We start from the raw sequence: 25,574 nt of genomic DNA, 5'->3' as shown, positions 1-25,574 counted from the left end.
CTTTAGGCATTTGTCTATTTTCCCTCAACATTCACTCATTGCAAACAGAATGTGGGATATTTCAAAATGGGCTATTTCGAGCCCATATTAAACATCCAAACTCATTTAATGATACCATTTCTTTTATTTTCAAAAGCCAAAGTTAGCCTCGTTTTTTAAATTGTATCCATCCATAACCATGTATACGATTTTTGTTCATAGTGGTAGTACTAATTTGATAACAAGGTGGTAGTATTTCTGCTTATTTAAACCATAGGCTTTAATATACATTTATCATCCTGCAGCAGCTGTGGACGTTCGTGACGTCACAGTCGGTACAGTGCGGTCGGTGTTTTTCGGTAAGAGCTGGACGGAGAGCAAGAGAGAGAGAAAGAGAGAGAGAAAGAGAGATAGAGAGAGATGGCTATTGGCATAGGAACACGAACGGAAATAGAAGAAACGAGTAAATCTGAGATGACCTTGACTCGACAGACATATCCCATCATTTTGATCAACTGACATAACGGCCGTTTTTCCGGTAGGAAAAGTTCCAGTGTTTGACGTTACCGTTTTACGCTTCTTCTCCACACGGTGCCCGGGATTTTACCGCGTGCCCTTGCAGCACATATAATAAAATCCCACATTCCACATTTACTACAATAGTTCCCCACCCGGTTGATCTTGATATACGAGGGGAAATCGGCTATAATCGACTGGATTTCTTGAATCCTGATTGTGCGTGAGTAAGCGTTTTTATACTTCCTAACGAAGCATCTTTGTTTACTAACAACGTACAACGTGGCATTGCGGGGTACAATAACGGTTAAGGTATTCTAAGAGACGTTGTATTTTTGTTGTCAACTGGGTTTTTGTGATAACATGTCACCTACACATCGTTGTCTTTGTTTATGCAATGAGAGGGGAGAGAGCACACTGCATCCGCGCACGTAACGTCATGATGTATCCCGGCAGTGGCCACACCCAGCGTCTGGGTACAGTGCGGATGTAAAGCGGGATGTAAATCATAGCGGGTTTATAATAGGCAGTGGATAGTATATGAGGTAAATGTTGGCCTATGGAGCGGCCTTTTGTGGATCAATGATGTAGACAGAGATGTATTCGGTAGAACTGCTACAATTAATTTGACATGACAGAGAATGATCATGTGTGTTCTATACTAGGTATTTCTACCTGAACACTATGTCCCATCCTGTTGATGCCTGTGGGTCTATGGAACAGTCGTAGGGTCAGCCGATTAATTCTCTAGTGGAGAGAACTGACTGATTACAGAGCAGTGATTCGAGAAGCTTTTCTGACCAATGCCACTTGAACTCCTTGCTCCTACACCTAGGGAACTGGATCCATTAATCGTACAAAGGATTAGATAGGTTGGTCTATCATTACTAACAATACGGAGAACAAAAACCTGTAGGGCAGATTGAGTGTTCGTAAATCAGGGGAGACAGGGTCAGCGAGAGTGTGATACAATCTGTGACTTGTAATCCCCCCTCTTTCCATCTCTCTATTCCTCCATCTTTCCTTAGCTTGGCCCAAAGCATTTTTCATATTTATCCCCCTGTCCAAGCTCACATCAGCTTACGTAAACATGGACATGGCTTATTACCAGGGAAATTACAGCCACATTCATACCATACGTTAGTATTGTGGTTTGTGCGTTTGTTTATGCGTGAGTTCTTGTGCACGTGTGTGTTTGAACAAAGCTGTGAGCTGTAATGTGACTGCAGGATCTACCTGTAGTGTATAGGTTTACTGCATAGAGAGAGAGAGACATCCCAAGGTTGCAGTGTCTCCATGCGTCAGCCTTTATAATATAGGAGCACCACAGAGCCTTTATAGTAACATTATTACAGAGCCTTTATAGTAACATTATTACAGAGCTTTTATAGTAACATTATTACAAAGTCCAACATTACAGATACTTTATAGTAACAACACCACAGAGCCTTTATAGTAACAACACCACAGAGCCTTTATAGTAACAACATCACAGAGACTTTATAGTAACATTATTACAGAGTCCAACATTAAAGAGCCTTTATAGTAACAACACAACAGAGCCTGTATAGTAACAACACAACAGAGCCTGTATAGTAACATTATTACAGAGCTTTTATAGTAACATTATTACAAAGTCCAACATTACAGATACTTTATAGTAACAACACCACAGAGCCTTTATAGTAACAACACCACAGAGCCTTTATAGTAACAACATCACAGAGACTTTATAGTAACATTATTACAGAGTCCAACATTAAAGAGCCTTTACAGTAACAACACAACAGAGCCTGTATAGTAACAACACCACAGAGCCTTTATAGTAACAACATCACAGAGACTTTATAGTAACATTATTACAGAGTCCAACATTAAAGAGCCTTTATAGTAACCACACAACAGAGCCTGTATAGTAACATTATTACAGAAGTCGCTCTGGATAAGAGCGTCTGCTAAATGACTTAAATGTAAATGTAAATGTAATTTATGTAACAACTTTACAGAGACTTTATAGTTACATTATTACAAGGCCTTTTATAGTAACAACATAACAGAGACATTATAGTAACATTATTACAGAGCCCTTTATAGTAACAACATTACAGAGCCTTTATAGTAACAACATTACAGAGACTTTATAGTAACAACATTACAGAGCCTATATAGTCTCAATATTACAGAGCCCTTTATAGTCTCAACATTACGGAGCCTTTATAGTAACAACATTACAGAGACTTTATAGTAACAACATTACAGAGCCTTTATAGTCTCAATATGACAGAGCCCTTTATAGTCTCAACATTACAGAGCCTTTATAGTAACAACATTACAGAGAATTTATGTAACAACATTACAGAGACTTTATAGTAACATTATTACAGAGCCCTTTATAGTAACAACATTACAGAGACTTTATAGTAACAACATTACAGAGTCCTTTATAGTAACATTATTACAGAGTCCTTTATAGTAACAACATTACAGAGCCTTTATAGTAACAACATTACAGAGACTTTATAGTGACAACATTACAGAGAATTTACGGTGACAACATTACGGAGCCCTTTATAGTGACAACATTACAGAGACTTTATAGTGATAACATTACGGAGCCCTTTATAGTGACAACATTACAGAGACTTTATAGTGACAACATTACAGAGCCCTTTATAGTGACAACATTACAGAGCCCTTTATAGTGACAACATTACAGAGTCCTTTGTAGTGACAACATTACGGAGCCCTTTATAGTGACAACATAACAGTTACAATTATGTCACAACATTCCAGAGCCTTCATAGTAACAACATTACGGAGCCTTTATGTCACAACATTACAGAGCCCTTTATAATAACATTATTACAGAGACTTTATAGTAACAACATTAGAGAGCCTTTATAGTAAGTAACAACATTACAGAGCCCTTTATAGTAACAACATTACAGAGCCTTCATAGTAACAACATTACAGAGCCTTTATAATAACATTATTACCTAGACTTTATAGTAACAACATTACAGAGACTTTATAGTAACAACATTACAGAGACTTGATGGTAACATTATTACAGAGTCCTTTATAGTCTCAACATTACAGAGCCTTTATAGTAACATTATTACAGAGACTTTATGGTAACAACATTACATAGCCCTTTATAGTAAGTAACAACATTACAGAGCCCTTTATAGTAACAACATTACAGAGCCTTCATAGTAACAACATTACAGAGCCTTTATAGTAACAACATTACAGAGCCTTTATAGTAACAACATTACAGAGCCTTTATAGTAAGTAACAACATTACAGAGACCTTTATACTCACAACATTCCAGAACCTTCATAGTAACAACATTCCAGAGCCTTCATAGTAACAACATTACTGAGCCTTTATAGTAACAACATTACAGAGCCCTTTATAGTAAGTAACAACATTACAGAGACCTTTATACTCACAACATTCCAGAACCTTCATAGTAACAACATTACAGAGACTTTAGTAAAAACTTTACAGAGGCTTTATTGTAACAACATTACAGAGCCCTTATAGTAACTACATTACAGAGACTTTATAGTAACATTATTACAGAGTCCTTTATAGTAAAAATATTACAGAGCCCTTTGTTGTGACAACATTACGGAGCTTTGTAGTGAGATAATTAGAGTATACTGTATTGTAACAACATTACAGAGCCTTTATAGTAACAACATTACAGAGCCTTTATAGTAACAACATTACAGAGCCTTTATGTAACAACATTAGAGCCTTTATGTAACAACATTACAGAGAATTTATGTTAACATTATTACAGAGCCTTTATGTAACAACATTACAGAGACTTTATAGTAACAACATTACAGAGCCTTTATAGTAACAACATTACAGAGCCTTTATAGTAACAACATTACAGAGCCTTTATAGTAACACCATTACAGAGCCCTTTATAGTAACAACATTACAGAGACTTTATGTTAACATTATTACAGAGTCCTTTATAGTAACAACATTACAGAGCCTTTATAGTAACAACATTACAGAGCCTTTATAGTAACACCATTACAGAGCCTTTATAGTAACAACATTACAGAGCCTTTATGTAACAACATTACAGAGCCTTTATGTAACAACATTACAGAGCCTTTATGTAACAACATTACAGAGAATGTATGTAACAACTGAACAGGGCCTTTTACAGTGACATCATCACAGAGCCCTTTATAGTAAGTAACAACAATGCAGTGCCATTATTGTAAGTAACAACATTACAGCGCTGTGTATAGTAACAACATTACAGCGCTGTGTATAGTAACAACATTGCAGAGCCTTTATGGTAACATCATCACAGAGCCCTTTATAATGGCAACATTTAAGAGCCTTTATAGTAACAACATTAGAGAGCCTTTATGGTAACAACATTACAGAGCCAGTCAACTGCCCGGCACCCTCCACAGCAACCCGCCAAAGCCCCCACCATTTCTCCTTCACCCATGTCCAGATAGCTGATGTTCCGAAAGAGCTGCAAAATCTGGACCCCTACAAATCAGCCGGGCTAGACAATCTGGACCCTCTCCTTTTAAAATGATCTGCCGAAATTGTTGCAACCTCTATTATTAGCTTGTTCAACATCTTTTTCGCATCGTCTGAGATTCCGAAAGATTGGAACGCTACCGTGGTCATCCCCCTCTTCAAAGGGGGTGACACTCTAGACCCAAACTGCTACAGACCTATATCTATCCTACCCTGTCTTTCTAAGGTCCTCGAAAGCCAAGTTAACAAACAGATTTCCGACCATTTTGAATCCCACCGTACCTTCTCCGCTATGCAATCTGGTTTCAGAGCTGGTCATGGGTGCACCTCAGCCACTCTCAAGGTCCTAAACGTCATCGTAACCTCCATCGATAAGATACATTACTGTGCAGCCGTATTCATCGACCTGGCCAACGCTTTCAACTCTGTCAACCACCACATTCTTATTGGCAAACTTGACAGCCTTGGTTTCTCAAATTATTGCCTCACCTGGTTTACCAACGACTTCTCTGATAGAGTTCAGTGTGTCAAATCGGAGGGCCTGTTGTCCGGACCTCTACAGGGTTCAATTCTCGGGCCGACTCTCTTCTCTGTATACATCAATGATGTCGTTCTTGCTGCTGGTGATTCTCTGATCCACCTCTATGCAGACGACACCATTCTGTATACTTCTGGCCCTTCTTTGGACACTGTTTTAACTAACCTCCAGATGGGCTTCAATGCCATACAACGCTCTTTCCGTGGCCTCCAACTGCTCTTAAATGCAAGTAAAACTAAATGCATGCTATTCAATCGATCACTGCCCGCACCTGCCCGCCTGTCCAACATCACTACTCTGGAAGGCTCTGACTTAGAATACGTGGACAACTACAAATACCTAGGTGTCTGGTTAGACTGTAAACTCTCCTTCCAGACTCAAATCAAGCATCTCCAATCCAAAATTACATCTAGAATCGGCTTCCTATATCGCAACAAAGCATCCTTCACTCATGCTGCCAAACATACCCTCGTAAAACTGACCATCCTACCGATCCTCGACTTCAGCGATGTCATCTATAAAATAGCCTCCAACACTCTACTCAACAAATTGGATGCAGTCTATCACAGTGCCATCCGTTTTGTCACCAAAACCCCATACACTATGCACCACTGCGACCTGTACGCTCTCGTTGGTTGGCCCTCGCTTCATACTCATCGCCCAACCCACTGGCTACAGGTTATCTACAAGTCTCTGCTAGGTAAAGCCCCGCCTTATCTCAGCTCACTGGTCACCATAGCAGCACCCACTCGTAGCACGCGCTCCAGCAGGTATATCTCACTGGTCACCCCCAAAGCCAATTCCTAATTTGGTCGCCTTTCCTTCCAGTTCTCTGCTGCCAATGACTGGAATGAAATGCAAAAATCACTGAAGCTGGAGACTCATATCTCCCTCACTAACTTTATGCACCAGCTGTCAGAACAGCTCACAGATCACTGCACCTGTACATAGCCCATCTGTAAACAGCCCATCTATCTACCTCATCCCCATACTGTATTTATTTATTTACCTTGCTCCTCTGCACCCCAGTATCTCTACTTGCACATTCATCTTCTGTCGATCTACCATTCCAGTGTTTTATTGCTATATTATGATTACTTCGCCACCATGGCCTATGTATTGCCTTAACCCCCTTATTTTACCTCATTTGCACTCACTGTATATAGACTTTTTTGTTTTCTTTTTTCTACTGTATTATTGACTGTATGTTTTGTTTATTCCATGTGTAACTCTGTGTTGTTGTATGTGTCGAATTGCCAGGTCGCAGTTTCAAATGAGAACTTGTTCTCAACTAGCCTACCTGGTTAAATAAAGGTGAAATAAATACAAATAATAACCGCATTACAGAGCCTTGTATAGTAAAAACATTACAGAGACTTTATGGTGACAACCCCTCTGCCAGCTGCTGCATTAATTACATTAGAACATATATAACCTAGAGGAAATAGGAACCAGTGATTAATAGAGGAAATGTAACATGTTTGGAATGACATTGTTTGAAATGTACTGAGTGATTGACTTCTGAATTGATTGATTGATTGTTAGTTAGTTGAATGATATGATATGACTTGAGGGATGTGATGTAGTTTTTAATGAGAATGTTAGATGCTGCGAGGTGTGTGAGTGAGTGTGTGTGTGTGTGTGTGTAACTGTGTGTGGTGTGTGTGGTGTGACTGCAGCCAGCTGTTCAGATGAAACCTCCGCTCACCTCTACTCTCTCCATCTGCAGTCTAAAATAGAGTGGTAGGCAGACATGGGTATTCTAGTACATCAGCAAAGTACTGTACTAACCTGGTCCTAGATCTGTTTGTGCTGTCTTGCCAACTCCTCACGTATGAAAGTACAAATAGAAGTAAATAGGGGGCCTCCTGGGTGGCGCAGTGGTCTAAGGCACTGCATCGCACTCTGGATTCGAGCCCAGGCAATTGGCCTAGCGTCGTCTGGGTTAGGGAGGGTTTGGTCGGTAGGGATATCCTTGTCTCATCGCGCACTAGCGACTCCTGTGGCGGGCCGGGCGCAGTGCACGCTAACCAGGTCGCCAGGTGCACGGTGTTTCCTCCGACACATTGGTGCGGCTGGCTTCCGGGTTGGATGCTCGCTGTGTTAAGAAGCAGTGCGGCTTGGTTGGGTTGTGTTTCGGAGGACGCATGGCTTTCGACCTTCGTCTCTCCCGAGCCCACCATAACTACTAACAATTGGATACCACGAAATTGGGGAGAAAAAGGGGGTAAAAATGCAAAAATAAATAAATAAATATATACATTTAAAAACATTTTTTTGAAGTAAATAGTATCCAGAGTAGAAGCAATGTCACTGCAGTAGTTAGTAGTTGTGAGTTGCTATGTGCTCATGCTCTGTCAATTGCATGTTTGGTTGGCAGGAGGCCAAGTGCACTGTCAGAATGTTCTAGTGGTCTACTGATTTATAAAGTGTCTTCTGTCTGTCTCTTTCCCCAACATTTATCTAATCTCTCTTCTTCACCCTTTCACTTTCTCTTTCCAACCCCCCTTCTCTCTCTCTCTCTCTCTCTCTCTCTCTCTCTCTCTCTCTCTCTCTCTCTCTCTCTCTCTCTCTCTCTCTCAGCCCCCTCTCACTCTTCCCCTCTCTCTTTCTCAGGTTTAGACCTCTGCACCTCTCCTTCCTCCGCAGGTACCTGGTAACCCAGATAGAACTCCAGGTCTGTAGGCACATGGCCCTCCATTCTCTCCCCCAGTGAGTGGTGAGCCACGCTGGCCTCCCCAGCCCCCGCCCTGCCCCCGGACCCAGAGCCAGAGCCAGAGCCCGGCCCGGCCAGCCGAGAGGAGGAGCAGTATGTGAGCCTGCCTGAGCCACCCACCCCACCACCACCATGCAGGGACGCTGAGACCCTCACTGGTAGGTGTGTGTGCGAGTACGTTTGTAAGTCTGTGTGAGTGCGTATGAATGTGTGTGTGCATCTACTAACAAGAATGAGAAAATAGTTATAGGATGTGATGTGTCTCCTGTTTCTCTGGCTGTGATACTTTTCTCATTCATAAAAAAGTGTACAGATTTAACCCCCCTATAGATGTGTGTAACACTGCTGACCTACCGGAAGTTGAGATCATCAGTCTGTTGGAGGAGCAGCTGCCGGTGTATCGGTTACGCGCCGACACCGTCTTCGGTTACGACCATGACGACTGGCTACATACACCGCTACTGTCACCAGATGCACGCATCGACCTGACCACAGAACAGATCGAGGAGACGCTCAAATACTTCTGTAAGTGTTTGTGTGTGAGGGCGATTATGTGTGCAGTATAGTGTAGGGTTTTTGCTGTTCTAATGCTTGGGGAGATGACAGTTTCCACACAGGTTCTAGATCTTCTCTGTTGCATAACTCAGCAAGTATATTAGATCTCTCTGTGTATAATGTATAATGTATATGCCGTGGCTCGGGTGGTTGATGTCCTGGAGGGCAGGTAGTTTGCCCCCGGGGATGGGTTGGGCAGACCGCACCACCCTTTGGAGAGCCCGGTGGTTGCAGGCGGCGCAGTTGCCATACCAGGCAGTGATACAGCCCGACAGGAGGCTCTCAATTGTGCATCTGCCACCTTGCCATGGTTAAATGCGGTGGTTCGCGCTTTCAGTTTTGCATAACAGATTTCACAACATATTAAGTGTGTTCCCTCAGGCCCCTACTCTACTACCACATATCCACAACCCAAAATCCATGTGTACGTGTGTGTATAGTGCGTATGCTATTGTGTGTGTGTATGCATGTGTCTGTGCCTATGTTTGTGTTGCTTCACAGTCCCCGCTGTTCCATAAGGTGCATTTTTATCTGTTTTTAAATCTAATTTAACTGCTTGCATGAGTTAGTTGGTGTGTTAGCAGTTGATGTTATTGTTAACACAGACCCGAAGCAAATCAGGGGGAGAAAAATAGGCTTATTCAAAGGGAACGGATCATAGCTGTTATTCTGAGAAGTAGATGTTCATTCTTCCCTGTCCTCAGTGATTCTCCACAGAACAAAGTGACAGGATGTAATTTATAGCCCCCCAACCCTAGCCTGTTGTTAACCAATTAGAATTCCTTGCAGTAAAACTGGGACAATGGCCAAATAACAAGTATCCTGTTTCAGGCTCAATGTATAGACTATTCAGACCAATGAGATCTTGCCACATATAGCTATGAGTCCAGGACTGAAGCCCCTACACAGATTCTAACCAGATGTTGAACTGGAAAACAACTATTTCCATTGCTTGTTAATTCCATTAATTCCATTGCTTATATAATTCCCTATTGACCTCTAGTCCTCTGCGTTGTGGATTATCTTAAAATATTCTTACATGTGGAGTAGAGTTCTATGTAGTCATGGCTCTATGTAGTACTGTGTGCCTCCCATAGTCTGTTCTGGACTTGGGGACTGTGAAGAGACCTCTGGTGGCATGTCTTGTGGGGTATGCATGGGTGTCCGATCTGTGTGCCAGTAGTTAAAACAGACAGCTTGGTGCATTCAACATGTCAATCAATACCTCTCACAAATGCAAGTAGTGATATAGTCAATCTCTCCTCCACTTTGAGCCAGGAGAGATTGAGATGCATGTTATTAATGTTAGCTCTCTGTGTACATCGAAGGGCCTGCTGTGCTTCCTTTTTGTGAGCCAATTGCAATTTTTCTAAGTCCCTTTTTGTTCCACCTGACCACACGAATTAACAGTAGTCCATGTGTGACAAAACTATGACCTGTAGGACCTGCCTTGTTGATAGTGCTTTTAATAATGCAGAACAGCACTTTATTATGGACAGACTTCTTCCCATCCTAGCTACTGTTGTATCAATATGTTTGGACCATGACAGTTTACTATCCAGGGTTACACCAAGCAGTTTAGTCACCTAAACTTGCTCAATTACCACATTATTCATTACAAGTTTTAGTTGGTTTAGGGTTTAGTGAACGATTTGTCCCAAATACAATGCTTTTAGTTTTTGAAATATTTACGACTAACTTATTCCTTGCCACCCATTCTGTAACTAACTGCAGCTCTTTGTTAAGTGTTGTAGTCATTTCAGTCGCTGTGGTAGCTGACGTGTATAGTGTTGAGTCATCCGCATAGACATACTACACTGCCTTTAATCAAAGCCAGTGGAATGTCATTAGTAAAGATTGAAAAAGGTAAGGGGCCAAGACAGCTGCCCTGGGGAATTCCTGATTCTATCTGGATTTCGTTGCAGAGGCTTCCATTAAAGAACACTGTTAGACAGGTAACTCTTCATCCACAGTATAGCAGGGGGTGTAAAGCCATAACACATACGTTTTCCAGCAACAGACTATGATCGATAATGTCAATCGCCGCACTGAAGTCTAACATAACAGCCCCAACAATGTTTTTAGCATCAATGTCTCTCAGCCAATGATCAGACATTTGTGTAAGTGCTGTGCTTGTTGAATGTCCTTCCCTATAAGCGTGCTGAAAGTCTGAAAGTCCACAACTGTACATTTGGCGAAGCATGACAACTCAGCGACACAATGTCTCAACGCAGCCTTATAAGGCTGGGTTGAGGGACCCAAATTATTATAATACAAGCATTTAAAGATGCAGATGGTCTCATGGAATTCTCATTCAGTTCAAGGCACTTGGTCAAATGTTTTATTTTTTCATGAAGAGTAATAATCCTTTCTTTACAAATGAAGGTATCCATCGAACCTTTCCCCGTGACAACTATGAACATGTCGCAGATTATACACTTAATAGCATGCCAGTCCCCAGCAGATTCAATGGCTTTTTCACTGTTGAACGCCAACAGTCCAAGGGAACAAACATTTCCCGGCAGCGCTGGGGACTTATATGCTCCCTCCATGGCTGTGGACGCCACACCCACCAGTGCCTCGCGTAACTGTGTTGTTGTCTGACTCTTGTTGAATGTGAAGAGCAAGAGAGAATTGCAGGGGGGGTGATGGCTGGGTCGGTTGTCAGTGGCAGGTCGCCGGTTGTGTCTTGGTGCGCACCAGTCCGGCTGTGTGTTAGCGTTTGGTGTAGTCTCTCAGAGCTGTGTCGGGCATGTCCCCAGTGTCTGTAGTCATGGGGAATACAAAACATACGGTTACAGCATGTACTGGCCAACAACTGGAGTCGCACTCACACGCTGTTTGACTTTCCTTTAGTAGTTCTATAGAGAGCGTTGTATAAGTTGAGCTCTTGGCAGCCTGGCTCGGTTGTTGGTATCCAGGTACTAAAGGGACCGCAAGATGGGCCGCGCGACAAACTTCCAGCGGTGGCAAGAGGAGGGCAACAGATGGATAATTCTTGATACACACAGGAAGCTGTTGAGTGTAAAAACCCGTCAGTATTGAAGATGGGCAACTGGCTGGCCCTTTTGTAGACCGGCGGACCAATTAAATGTTTAAAAAAATATATAATAATAATAATAGTAATAATATATTTATTTATTTTGGAACTCGGTTGGGGTCTCAACTTACTGTTGAGAGTTACAATAATAGAATACACAAGGTGCAATTTCGAAATTTAGTTGTGCATCAGCAGTAACATAATTAGCCTATGTCAGCTAACATTTTTTAGATTGGCAAGTTTGTCTAGTGGCCAGCTATCTAAACATGGTCGTATCAATGTATAGACTATTCAGACCAATGAGATCTTGCCACATGTAGCTATGAGTCCAGGACTGAAGCCCCTACACAGATTCTAACCAGATGTTGAACTGGAAAACAACTATTTCCATTGATTTTTAATTCCCTATTGACCTCTAGTCCTCTGCGTTGTGGATTATCTTAAAATATTCTTACATGTGGATTAGAGTTCTATGTAGTCATGGCTCTATGTAGTACTGTGTGCCTCCCATAGTCTGTTCTGGACTTGGGGACTGTGAAGAGACCTCTGGTGCAGATCTCCCATACCACACAAATGTGAGATGGCTGAGTTTGGGGAAGGTGCTTAAAAGGGTGTGGGACCTGAAGTCGGAGATTGCTGAGTTTTTGCAAATGAAAAAATAATAAAGAATGGTTGACTGATTTTGCCTTCACCGTGGACATCATGGACCTCATGAATGAACTGAATTCCAAACAACAATGGAAGTGCCTTTTTGTACATCAGATGTATAGCCTTGTCAAAGCCTTCAAGAGAAAACTAGACTCCTACTGACCCACCATGTAGAAGCCAACAATTTCACCCACCTTCTGACACTACTAGTCTGTTCCCTATCAGATGACACTACTAGTCTGTTCCCTATCAGATGACACTACTAGTCTGTTCCCTATCAGATGACACTACTAGTCTGTTCCCTATCAGATGACACTACTAGTCTGTTCCCTATCAGATGACACTACTAGTCTGTTCCCTATCAGATGACACTACTAGTCTGTTCCCTATGAGATGACACTACTAGTCTGTTCCCTATGAGATGACACTACTAGTCTGTTCCCTATCAGATGACACTACTAGTCTGTTCCCTATCAGATGACACTACTAGTCTGTTCCCTATCAGATGACACTACTAGTCTGTTCCCTATCAGATGACACTACTAGTCTGTTCCCTATCAGATGACACTACTAGTCTGTTCCCTGTCAGATGACACTACTAGTCTGTTCCCTATCAGATGACCAGCGGGAGAAGTATACATCACTGCTGCTTTGAACGGTGAGTTTTCTCGTCGTCTTGAAGATTTCAAAGTGTTGGAAAATGACATGCATTATCTGATCTGAGCAAGATTAAGCGGGCCGTGCTGAATCAGTCGCTGGCCGCATACGGCCCCCTGGGCCAGACTTTGCCCAGGCCTGGTGTAGGCACATGCATCTCTCGATAAACAAAACTTTCCAAAGATTTGTAGTCATGCTCAGAAGATGTTTGTACTGTTTGGGTCAACCTATGTATGTGAACAGACATTTTCAGTGATGAAATATAACAAGTCAAGACACAGATCATCTCTTACCGACTCTCACCTCTCAGCAGTCCTGTTCGTAGTGACGTCAGAAACTATACCTGACTTCACTCCTCTAGTCAATGCCCATCAGAGACGTCTCTCCTCACACTGATTGAGATGTTTAAATGTAATGTTGAGTTCTCTCTCTTTCTTGTGCTTTTGTGCATAGTCGTTATTAACAGGAGTTCTGTCCATGGTGCTGAATGCACAGTGTGCTTTTCCCTATGTGTAGTTCATTGCATGTTTAAAAATGAAAATACCTTCCAAAAGGAGAACATGGATGTGGTTTATTTCTGTGCATGTTAAAGTAAAATCAGTAGCATATCTGGATGTGATTTACAGTAGATTTACAATATCTGTCAACAGTCATACACATTATGTATAATCCTGTAATATGATTCTGGCCCGCTATGGCAAAAATATATCCTAATGTGGCCCTCCATGGGAAATAATTGCCCAGGCATGGTCTACACCACCAGGGGGAAGTCCAATCAATCGTTCTCAGCCTTGTTTTGGTCTTGTGGGATGAGGTGTGTGTGTGTGTGTGTGTTGATGGAAGCTTAACTGTGATTATATAGGTGGATGGATGCTCTTTGTCCTTGGACAGAGGAGGAATACGTGTGTGTGTGTGTGTGTGTGTGTTTGTGTTTACTCTATTGAGATGGCCTGTGGGCACGACAGTGGGTGTGACTGGGAATGGAGGAAGGTCTGTCCCTGATTTTACAATCTCTGATTGGTTCCCTCTGTCTTCCTCCCCTCCAATCAGGATGCTATCTCAGCTACAGCTCTCACTCAGCAGTACACTAGAGTGTGTGTGTGTGTGACTTTCTTACCTAAGTACTGGCACTGTGGAAAGGAGAAGAGGGAGGGAATGAGAGGAAGGATGCGGAGGATGGAGAGAATTACAGGGGATGGATGTGAGCTGGAGGACTGGTGCTATGAGGAGGGAACTGAGGGTAACACTGGTGTGCGTGTGTGTGTGTGTGTGTGTGTGTGTGTGTGTGTGTGTGTGTGTGTGTGTGTGTGTGTGTGTGTGTGTGTGTGTGTGTGTGTGTGTGTGTGTGTGTGTGTGTGTGTGTGTGTGTGTGTGTGTGTGTGTGTGTGTGTGTGTGTGTGTGGGTGAGAGAGAAAGAGGGTGAGAGTTGTGTTAAGTATAAACCTGTTTTTCAGTTTGTTGTAGAGAGATTGTAGGACCCTATCATTAAGGGATTTAGTTCTGTATTGTGTAGAGAGAATGGTGCTTCAGGCTCATATTTGAGATTTGTCTGTAATGTGTTCAAGTGTAGCTTGTTTTCCGCTCATAGTTGACTCTCATGTTGTGGTTCCAGAGAAGTAAAGGTTGGTATGTGTATAATTAAGCAATGGGGCCCAAGGGGGTGTGGTATATGGCCAATATACCACGGCTAAGGCCTATTCTTATGCATGACGCAACGCTAAGTGCCTGGATACAGTCCTTAGCCGTGGTATATTGGCCATATACCACAAACCCCTGAGGTGTCTTATCGCTATTATAAACTGGTTACCAACATAATGAGAACAGTAAAAATAAATGTTTTGTCATACCTGTGGTATACGGTCTGATATACCACGGCTTTCAGCCAATCAGCATTCAGGGCTCGAACCACCCAGTTTATAATAATGTTTAATAATGTGTTATAATAGGTTTAAAGAGGAACTGATGGAGCTGTGTGATGTTGAGCTGGTTCAGTGTGACCTGTCTACCCTCAGGCTCACAAACACTCCCTTACATCATATGTCTCAGTTTCTCAGCGTCTCGATGAATGTTTGTTTTTGTTTTGGTACTTGGTTTAATGACAGAATGTCAGGTTTTAGGAAGTGTCTGTTTATTGGAGGTTGAGGAAGCTAAAGAAGCATCGTATTTTATGGATGCTCTAGCTCTCTTTAACTGTAATTTAGTTAGAAGTTTATTGTAAAGATGGTTGATTTAGAAGAGGCTATGTTATGTTTTAGTGAGTTTCTAGGTCATTACTAATTAAATTGATAATTATAGTTCTGATCAATATCAGCTTCAGGCCTATTGAGCACATCAGCCGTGTGCGGCATGGAAAATAGTCCCCTTGCCTGAACCCTCAGGGTGTTCCAGGAAAAGTTTCCCCCAGTAGTGATGCACGGGTTGACTCATCATCTGGGGCAGGTTTAGGATAATGAAATATTGTGTGGATGAAGGGCGGGTGGCTTGCGGGCAGTCTGAATAAAGAGAAAACAATACCTTCAATCCATAAAGGTATCATTGTTGTGCGATAATATATCTGTAGGCTACACATTGAGTTTTTGTTCTTCTTGTTTTAGGCTATCTGGCATTCGTGCTGAAGCCTAAGCTTACATGCGCAAAATAGCCTACACGGCAATCGGAAAATATTTTTGGTAATGGGCCAGCCAAAAAAGTTAACGTCGATCCATGGAGGCAAAAAGGACAATGTGTCTGTGGTGTTGAGTTTAATTCAATACGAGAAAAGCTGCACAATGGAGAGTTGAAAATAAAGACAAGGGAGGGCCAGAATGTCATGTTTGAGGAAGATTTGGTGCTTATGTTATGTGTGATGAATGTGAGGCGCAATACAAATTTGACAGTCACAAGACGTGGACTTCAAATAGGCCTATAGCATGTCAAGGGAACTGTAGCCTACTGTTCAGATGGGCTAAATGGGAACTGAAATCTGGACACTGACTGTAGGTCTGTAACCTCTCACATAGCCTTAATATTAACTCCTGCAGAATTAACCATTTCTTGCAGTAAAATTATACACCAAATATATGCAACATTTAGACTGGGAACATGAGTGGAGAAATCTGATTTCTTTCAGCATCTTAAGAGAATGTGAATGCAAATAGATACCGTCTGTAGAGGGGCTTCTTTATCAGCATCATAAAAGATGATATTATTTCAACCACATAAAATATACATCCAAACTGAAATCTTATCAGAAACATGTTGGGTTGTTTTCACAGCTTTCTATTTCCTTACAACTGGTCAAACTGGTGAGCAAAGGTTTATTAGTGTTCTAGGGCAACATATAAGGACAGAAGAGAAGCTGTATGTATCTAATTATAGACACGTTGACTATCAAATAGTCTAGCAAAATGTTGGAAATTATGAGCAGAAACGTACATGTACAGCCTTCAGAAGGTATTCATACCCCTTGACCTTTTCCATATTTGGTTGTGTTACAGCCTTCAGAAGGTATTCATACCCCTTGACCTTTTCCATATTTGGTTGTGTTACAGCCTTCAGAAGGTATTCATACCCCTTGACCTTTTCCATATTTGGTTGTGTTACAGCCTTCAGAAGGTATTCATACCCCTTGACCTTTTCCATATTTGGTTGTGTTACAGCCTTCAGAAGGTATTCATACCCCTTGACCTTTTCCATATTTGGTTGTGTTACAGCCTTCAGAAGGTATTCATACCCCTTGACCTTTTCCATATTTGGTTGTGTTACAGCCTTCAGAAGGTATTCATACCCCTTGACCTTTTCCATATTTGGTTGTGTTACAGCCTTCAGAAGGTATTCATACCCCTTGACCTTTTCCATATTTGGTTGTGTTACAGCCTTCAGAAGGTATTCATACCCCTTGACCTTTTCCATATTTGGTTGTGTTACAGCCTTCAGAAGGTATTCATACCCCTTGACCTTTTCCATATTTGGTTGTGTTACAGCCTTCAGAAGGTATTCATACCCCTTGACCTTTTCCATATTTGGTTGTGTTACAGCCTGAATTCAAGATGGATCACATTGTTGTTTTTTTCTCACCAATCTACACACAATACCCCATAATGACAAAGTGAAAACATGTTTGTAGAAATGTTTTCATATTTATTAAAAATGAAGTATTCACACTACTGAGTCAATACATGTTAGAATCACCATTGGCAGTGATAACAGCAGTGAGTCTTTCAGGTTAAGTCTCTTAAGAGCTTTCCACACCTGGATTGTGCAACATTTGTCCAATATTATTTTCTAAATTCTTCAAGCTCTGTCAAATTGGTTGTTGATCATTGATCACCATGTTCAGGTCTTAACATATATTTGCAAGTAGATTTAAGTCAAAACTGTTACTCGGGAACATTTACTGTCTACTTGGTAAGCAACTCCAGTGTAGATTAGGCGTTGTGTTTTAGGTTATTGTCCTGCTGAAAGGTGAATTAATATCCCAGTGTCTGGTGGAAAGCAGAATGAACCAGGTTTTCACGGAGGACGTTGCCTGTCCTTTTAAAGAATGGATTTTCATTGAATATTTAAAACATACAATCTATTTGCAATGAAGCCGCTCAACATCTACATCACATTAGACATTAGTCTAACAGACTCCCGAACCAGCGACCCACCAGCCACCGGCTCAACCTCCCAACCGCCAGGCCACCAGCCCTCTAAGACACCCCCCACACAGTTCCCCAATAGTATTCCCTTCTTCCTTCTTTGCGAGGCATTGGAAAACCTCCCTGGTCTTTGTGGTTGAATCTGTGTTTGAAATTCACTGCTCGTCTGAGGGACCTTACAGATAATTATGTGTGGGGTACAGAGATGAGGTAGTTATAAAAAATCATGTTAAACACTGTTATTGCACAGTGTTTAACACTGCAGGCCCATGCAACTTATTATGTAACTTTTAAAGCAAACCTTTATTCCTAAACTTATTTAGGCATGCCATAACAAAGGGGTTGAATACTTATTGACTGAAGACATTTCAGCTTTTCATTTTTTATAAATTTGTAAACGTTTCTGAAAACATTATGCCACTAACATTATGTGGTATTGTGTGTAGATCCGTGACACAAAATCTCAATGTAATCCATTTTAAATGCAGGCTGTAACACAACAAAAATAGGAAAAAGTCAAGGGGTGTGAATATTTTATGAAGGTTCTATATCTAAATTAGGCAAACAAACATCCTGCACTCCTGTTAAAAAACAAATTCTTACGTGTCTGACTGTTTTGTATTAGCAGGTTAGTCTCGGGATCGGGCATCAGATTTGAACTTTATCACATATAGCCTCTGATAGTTGGGTGCTTGCGGATTGATTATTAGCAATTGCGGGCGGGTGCGGGTAACAAACAGCTGACCCGTGCACCACTATTCCCCGGTTCTCACTAGGCCATGCTGTAAAGGATGAAATGGACAATATCATTCGAATTGATTAGCAAGTAAATTAGTGTAATTTAGGGTTTGGGTTAGGGGTATGGTTAAGGATATGTTGAGGTTATGGCTATTGGTTCAAATCAGAGATCAATGTGTTCTTACTCTTCTCTATAAACAGTGTGTGTCAAGTCAGTCGTGTGTTTATTCTAGCTCCTCTCTCCATCCACAGTGCTATGTGCAGACAGAGTGGGCCAGATGACGAAAACCTACAATGACATCGATGCTGTCACACGTCTGCTGGAGGAGAAAGAGAGGGACCTGGAGTTGGCTGCTCGGATCGGCCAATCACTGCTCAAGAAGAACAGAACGCTCACAGAGCAGAATGACTACCTGGAGGTACAAGTGGGACACATCACAGAGGAGGTGAGAGAGACATTGGGTCACAGAAGAGCACACAAGTGCATGTACGCACACATGCATTTACAATAACTGAGTTACAAGGGCACTTGTTCCTCATGCATAAACCCAGCTCTGTTTTTTGCCAATGTTGCAAAGTTAGGTGTCATTGGTCAGGTTTTTAAAATACATTTTGGCTATATTTTTTCAGTAGTATAAACGTGACTTTTAAAGATCCACTGTTATAGGTATTTTGTTTTTGATATCAGTAAACAACACTAAGTGCTAGTGCTGCATCACCAGCTCAGTGATCTGTGTGTTCTCAGGTGGCCCAGCTGCATCACGAGTTGAACCTGAAGGATGAGTTGCTGCAGTTCTACACCAATGCATCAGAGGAGAGTGAAGAGGACTCTACTACTGGCTCACCCACGTTAGTATTGTCTGTGTGTTTACTATTCCTGACTGTCTTTCTCTCTCTCTCTGATTCTATCACCCCTCCTCTCTCTCTCTCTCTCTCTCTCTCTCTCTCTCTCTCTCTCTCTCTCTCTCTCTCTCTCACCCCTCCTCTGTCTCTCTCTTTCACCCCCTCCTCTGTCTCTCTCACCCCCTCCTCTTTCTTTCTCTCTTTCTCCCGCTCTCTCGCTTTATCTCTTTCTCCCTTTCAATTCAATTCAAAGGGCTTTATTGGCATGGGAAACATATGTTTACATCGCCAAAGCAAGTGAAAATGATAAACAAAAGTGAAATAACCACAAAAAAGTGAACAGAAAATATTACACTCACACAAGTTCCAAAATATAGACATTTCATATTATGTCTATATAGTGTTTTAGCGATATGCAATTAGTTAAAGTACAAAAGGGAAAATAAATAGATATGGTTTGTATTTACAATGGTGTTTGTTCTTCACTGGTTGCCCTTTTCTTGTGGCAACATGTCACAAATCTTGCTGCTGTGATGGCACATTGTGGTATTTCACCCAGTAGGTATGGGAGTTTATCAAAATTGGATTTGTTTTCAAATTTGTGGGTCTGTTTAATCTGAGGGAAATATGTCTCTAATATGGTCATACATTTGGCAGGAGGTTAGGAAGTGCAGCTCAGTTTCCACCTCATTTTGTGGGCAGTGAGCACATAGCCTGTCTTCTCTTGAGAGCCATGTCTGCCTACGGCAGCCTTTCTCAATAGCAAGGCTATGCTCACTGAGTCTGTACATAGTCAAAGCTTTCCTTAATTTTGGGTCAGTCACAGTGGTCAGGTATTCTGCCGCTGTGTACTCTCTGTGTAGGGCCAAATAGCATTCTAGTTTGCTCTGTTTTTTTGTTAATTCTTTCCAATGTGTCAAGTAATTATCTTTTTGTTTTCTCGTGATTTGGTTGGGTCTAATTGTGCTGATGTCCTCTCTCATTCTCCCGCTCTCTCTCTCTCCCGCTCTCTCTCTCTCTCTCTCTCCCGCTCTCTCTCTACATCTAGGAGTAAGCGGAGTAAGCTGCTGGGTGTGTCAGGATTTGGAGCTGACTCTATGCAAAGGAAACTCAGAGAGCTGGAGGAAGAGAACCTATCCCTCCGCTCAGAGGCCTGTAATCTGAAGACTGAGACTGAGACCTACGAGGAGAAGGAACAACAGCTGGTCAACGACTGTGTTAAAGAACTCAGTGAGTGGAGGATTATTATACTCTTATACTCTTTCTTTCCTCATGACCAATAGCTCCTGAGCTTGCCTCTCTTCCTCACTCTCTTCCTCTTTAGCTATTTCTCGCTCTCTCGTACTCTCTATGCTCTCCATCATTTTCTATCAATTAAAATATGCCTCTTTTGGCATGAATCCCCCCTCTCCCCTCTCCTGTCTCCAGGACAGTCCAGTCTGTAGATAAACACCTAATGAATCCCCCCTCTCCCCTCTCCTGTCTCCAGGACAGTCCAGTCTGTAGATAAACACCTAATGAATCCCCCCTCTCCCCTCTCCTGTCTCCAGGACAGTCCAGTCTGTAGATAAACACCTAATGAATCCCCCCTCTCCCCTCTCCTGTCTCCAGGACAGTCCAGTCTGTAGATAAACACCTAATGAATCCCCCCTCTCCCCTCTCCTGTCTCCAGGACAGTCCAGTCTGTAGATAAACACCTAATGAATCCCCCCTCTCCCCTCTCCTGTCTCCAGGACAGTCCAGTCTGTAGATAAACACCCAATGAATCCCCCTCCCCCCTCTCCTGTCTCCAGGAAAGTCCAGTCTGTAGATAAACACCTAATGAATCCCCCCTCTCCCCTCTCCTGTCTCCAGGACAGTCCAGTCTGTAGATAAACACCTAATGAATCCCCCCTCTCCCCTCTCCTGTCTCCAGGACAGTCCAGTCTGTAGATAAACACCTAATGAATCCCCCCTCTCCCCTCTCCTGTCTCCAGGACAGTCCAGGCTGTAGATAAACACCTAATGAATCCCCCCTCTCCCCTCTCCTGTCTCCAGGACAGTCCAGTCTGTAGATAAACACCTAATGAATCCCCCCTCTCCCCTCTCCTGTCTCCAGGACAGTCCAGTCTGTAGATAAACACCTAATGAATCCCCCCTCTCCCCTCTCCTGTCTCCAGGACAGTCCAGTCTGTAGATAAACACCTAATGAATCCCCCCTCTCCCCTCTCCAGGACAGTCCAGTCTGTAGATAAACACCTAATGAATCCCCCCTCTCCCCTCTCCAGGACAGTCCAGTCTGTAGATAAACACCTAATGAATCCCCCCTCTCCCCTCTCCTGTCTCCAGGACAGTCTAGTCTGTAGATAAACACCTAATGAATCCCCCCTCTCCCCTCTCCTGTCTCCAGGACAGTCCAGTCTGTAGATAAACACTTAATGAATCCCCCCTCTCCCCTCTCCAGGACAGTCCAGTCTGTAGATAAACACCTAATGAATCCCCCCTCTCCCCTCTCCTGTCTCCAGGACAGTCCAGTCTGTAGATAAACACCTAATGAATCCCCCCTCTCCCCTCTCCAGGACAGTCCAGTCTGTAGATAAATACCTAATGAATCCCCCCTCTCCCCTCTCCTGTCTCCAGGACAGTCCAGTCTGTAGATAAACACCTAATGAATCCCCCCTCTCCCCTCTCCTGTCTCCAGGACAGTCCAGTCTGTAGATAAACACCTAATGAATCCCCCTCTCCCCTCTCCAGGACAGTCCAGTCTGTAGATAAACACCTAATGAATCCCCCCTCTCCCCTCTCCTGTCTCCAGGACAGTCCAGTCTGTAGATAAACACCTAATGAATCCCCCCTCTCCCCTCTCCTGTCTCCAGGACAGTCCAGTCTGTAGATAAACACCTAATGAATCCCCCCTCTCTCCTCTCCAGGACAGTCCAGTCTGTAGATAAACACCTAATGAATCCCCCCTCTCCCCTCTCCTGTCTCCAGGACAGTCCAGTCTGTAGATAAACACCTAATGAATCCCCCCTCTCCCCTCTCCTGTCTCCAGGACAGTCCAGTCTGTAGATAAACACCTAATGAATCCCCCTCTCCCCTCTCCAGGACAGTCCAGTCTGTAGATAAACACCTAATGAATCCCCCCTCTCCCCTCTCCTGTCTCCAGGACAGTCCAGTCTGTAGATAAACACCTAATGAATCCCCCCTCTCCCCTCTCCAGGACAGTCCAGTCTGTAGATAAACACCTAATGAATCCCCCCTCTCCCCTCTCCTGTCCCCAGGACAGTCCAGTCTGGAGATAAACACCTAATGAATCCCCCCTCTCCCCTCTCCCGTCTCCAGGACAGTCCAGTCTGTAGATAAACACCTAATGAATCCCCCCTCTCCCCTCTCCAGGACAGTCCAGTCTGTAGATAAACACCTAATGAATCCCCCCTCTCCCCTCTCCCCTCACCAGGACAGTCCAGTCTGTAGATAAACACCTAATGAATCCCCCCTCTCCCCTCTCCTGTCTCCAGGACAGTCCAGTCTGTAGATAAACACCTAATGAATCCCCCCTCTCCCCTCTCCTGTCTCCAGGACAGTCCAGTCTGTAGATAAACACCTAATGAATCCCCCCTCTCCCCTTTCCAGGACAGTCCAGTCTGTAGATAAACACCTAATGAATCCCCCTCTCCCCTCTCCAGGACAGTCCAGTCTGTAGATAAACACCTAATGAATCCCCCCTCTCCCCTCTCCAGGACAGTCCAGTCTGTAGATAAACACCTAATGAATCCCCCCTCTCCCCTCTCCTGTCTCCAGGACAGTCCAGTCTGGAGATAAACACCTAATGAATCCCCCCTCTCCCCTCTCCTGTCTCCAGGACAGTCCAGTCTGTAGATAAACACCTAATGAATCCCCCCTCTCCCCTCTCCAGGACAGTCCAGTCTGTAGATAAACACCTAATGACTCCCCCTCTCCCCTCTCCCCTCACCAGGACAGTCCAGTCTGTAGATAAACACCTAATGAATCCCCCCTCTCCCCTCTCCTGTCTCCAGGACAGTCCAGTCTGTAGATAAACACCTAATGAATCCCCCCTCTCCCCTCTCCTGTCTCCAGGACAGTCCAGTCTGTAGATAAACACCTAATGAATCCCCCCTCTCCCCTTTCCAGGACAGTCCAGTCTGTAGATAAACACCTAATGAATCCCCCTCTCCCCTCTCCAGGACAGTCCAGTCTGTAGATAAACACCTAATGAATCCCCCCTCTCCCCTCTCCTGTCTCCAGGACAGTCCAGTCTGTAGATAAACACCTAATGAATCCCCCCTCTCCCCGCTCCTGTCCCCAGGACAGTCCAGTCTGTAGATAAACACCTAATGAATCCCCCCTCTCCCCTCTCCAGGACAGTCCAGTCTGTAGATAAACACCTAATGAATCCCCCCTCTCCCCTCTCCTGTCTCCAGGACAGTCCAGTCTGTAGATAAACACCTAATGAATCCCCCTCTCCCCTCTCCTGTCTCCAGGACAGTCCAGTCTGTAGATAAACACCTAATGAATCCCCCTCTCCCTCTCCTGTCTCCAGGACAGTCCAGTCTGTAGATAAACACCCAATGAATCCCCCTCCCCCTCTCCTGTCTCCAGGACAGTCCAGTCTGTAGATAAACACCTAATGAATCCCCCTCCCCCCTCTCCTGTCTCCAGGACAGTCCAGTCTGTAGATAAACACCTAATGAATCCCCCCTCTCCCCTCTCCTGTCTCCAGGACAGTCCAGTCTGTAGATAAACACCTAATGAATCCCCCCTCTCCCCTCTCCAGGACAGTCCAGTCTGTAGATAAACACCTAATGAATGCCCCTCTCCCCTCTCCAGGACAGTCCAGTCTGTAGATAAACACCTAATGAATCCCCCTCTCCCCTCTCCAGGACAGTCCAGTCTGTAGATAAACACCTAATGAATCCCCCCTCTCCCCTCTCCAGGACAGTCCAGTCTGTAGATAAACACCTAATGAATCCCCCCTCTCCCCTCTCCAGGACAGTCCAGTCTGTAGATAAACACCTAATGAATCCCCCCTCTCCCCTCTCCTGTCTCCAGGACAGTCCAGTCTGGAGATAAACACCTAATGAATCCCCCCTCTCCCCTCTCCAGGACAGTCCAGTCTGCAGATAAACACCTAATGAATCCCCCCTCTCCCCTCTCCAGGACAGTCCAGTCTGTAGATAAACACCTAATGAATCCCCCCTCTCCCCTCTCCTGTCTCCAGGACAGTCCAGTCTGGAGATAAACACCTAATGAATCCCCCCTCTCCCCTCTCCAGGACAGTCCAGTCTGTAGATAAACACCTAATGAATCCCCCCTCTCCCCTCTCCAGGACAGTCCAGTCTGCAGATAAACACCTAATGAATCCCCCCTCTCCCCTCTCCAGGACAGTCCAGTCTGCAGATAAACACCATAGCGGAGGAGTTGGCTCGGAAGACAGAGGACGCCATGCGACAGCAGGAGGAGATCACACACCTGCTCTCTCAAATAGTTGACCTACAGAAGAAAGCCAAGTGGGTGAGACACGCATACCCATGCTTTACCCTCAGTAATACACTGCATGCAATGTGGTATATACTCACTACAATACTCTTTGTGAGTGTGTGTGTGTTTCTTCAGTTCGCAGTGGAGAATGAGGAGCTCTCTCAGCACCTAGGGGCAGCTAAAGATGCCCAGAGACAACTCACAGTCGAGGTTAGACTCACACCCTTTGCCAACCTACAACTCATGAATACTTTGCCAATGAGAAAAAGTAATCAAGCCTGCACTCTTTTGCTCCTTCTCTCTAGCTAACAGATTTGGATGATAAATATTCAGAGTGTATAGAGATGCTCCATGAGGCTCAGGAAGAGCTGAAGTACTTGAGGAACAGAAACCATCCTGCTGGAACACCACGCAGATTCCATCCTCTGGGTCTCTACCCTATGGTATGTGTGTGGTAGGGGTTATCAGAACGTACACTCTCAAAAGAGCGATCTCCTTTTGAGAGTGTAGTTGTATATCATAGAGCTGATGGTGTGTGTCTCTATGGTGTGTGTGTACGGCAGGACTCCCTGGCAGCAGAGATAGAGGGGACAATGAGGAAGGAGATGAGTCTGGATGACCCTGAGTGCGAGGAACAGAAGTACACACGCTTCTATTAGTTTATAACACTCTTCTAATCTTTCTCAATACTGTATAGTAACATAAACTCACCTATA

General features: G+C 43.5%; 1 protein-coding gene across 9 annotated transcripts in view; it reads left to right on the top strand.

Moving 5' to 3' along the window:
- The first annotated feature begins 309 nt into the window (after positions 1–309).
- The window catches only part of LOC118398972 (trafficking kinesin-binding protein 1-like), a 35,790-nt gene continuing 10,525 nt past the window's right edge, over positions 310–25,574 (top strand). Inside the window, exons 1-10 of one of the 9 annotated variants that reach the window (XM_052472284.1) lie at positions 310–517; positions 8,178–8,439; positions 8,608–8,802; positions 18,790–18,983; positions 19,283–19,386; positions 20,429–20,610; positions 24,761–24,891; positions 24,994–25,068; positions 25,164–25,301; positions 25,422–25,498. In XM_052472284.1, coding sequence (XP_052328244.1) covers positions 18,816–18,983; positions 19,283–19,386; positions 20,429–20,610; positions 24,761–24,891; positions 24,994–25,068; positions 25,164–25,301; positions 25,422–25,498 — 875 coding nt within the window. In that variant the 5' untranslated portion in view covers positions 310–517; positions 8,178–8,439; positions 8,608–8,802; positions 18,790–18,815. Of the gene's footprint in view, positions 723–8,144; positions 8,440–8,607; positions 8,803–14,308; positions 14,418–18,789; positions 18,984–19,282; positions 19,387–20,428; positions 20,611–24,760; positions 24,892–24,993; positions 25,069–25,163; positions 25,302–25,421; positions 25,499–25,574 lie in introns of those variants that run through there. The other 8 variants (XM_052472283.1, XM_052472282.1, XM_052472281.1 and 5 more) reach the window with 8 other exon arrangements.

The sequence above is a fragment of the Oncorhynchus keta genome, chromosome 20 (assembly GCF_023373465.1).
Source record: "Oncorhynchus keta strain PuntledgeMale-10-30-2019 chromosome 20, Oket_V2, whole genome shotgun sequence".
Taxonomy (NCBI): Eukaryota; Metazoa; Chordata; class Actinopteri; order Salmoniformes; family Salmonidae; genus Oncorhynchus; species Oncorhynchus keta.
The sequence above is the reverse complement of the archived record's forward strand: the minus strand, read 5'-3'. Positions and strand labels throughout refer to the sequence as shown.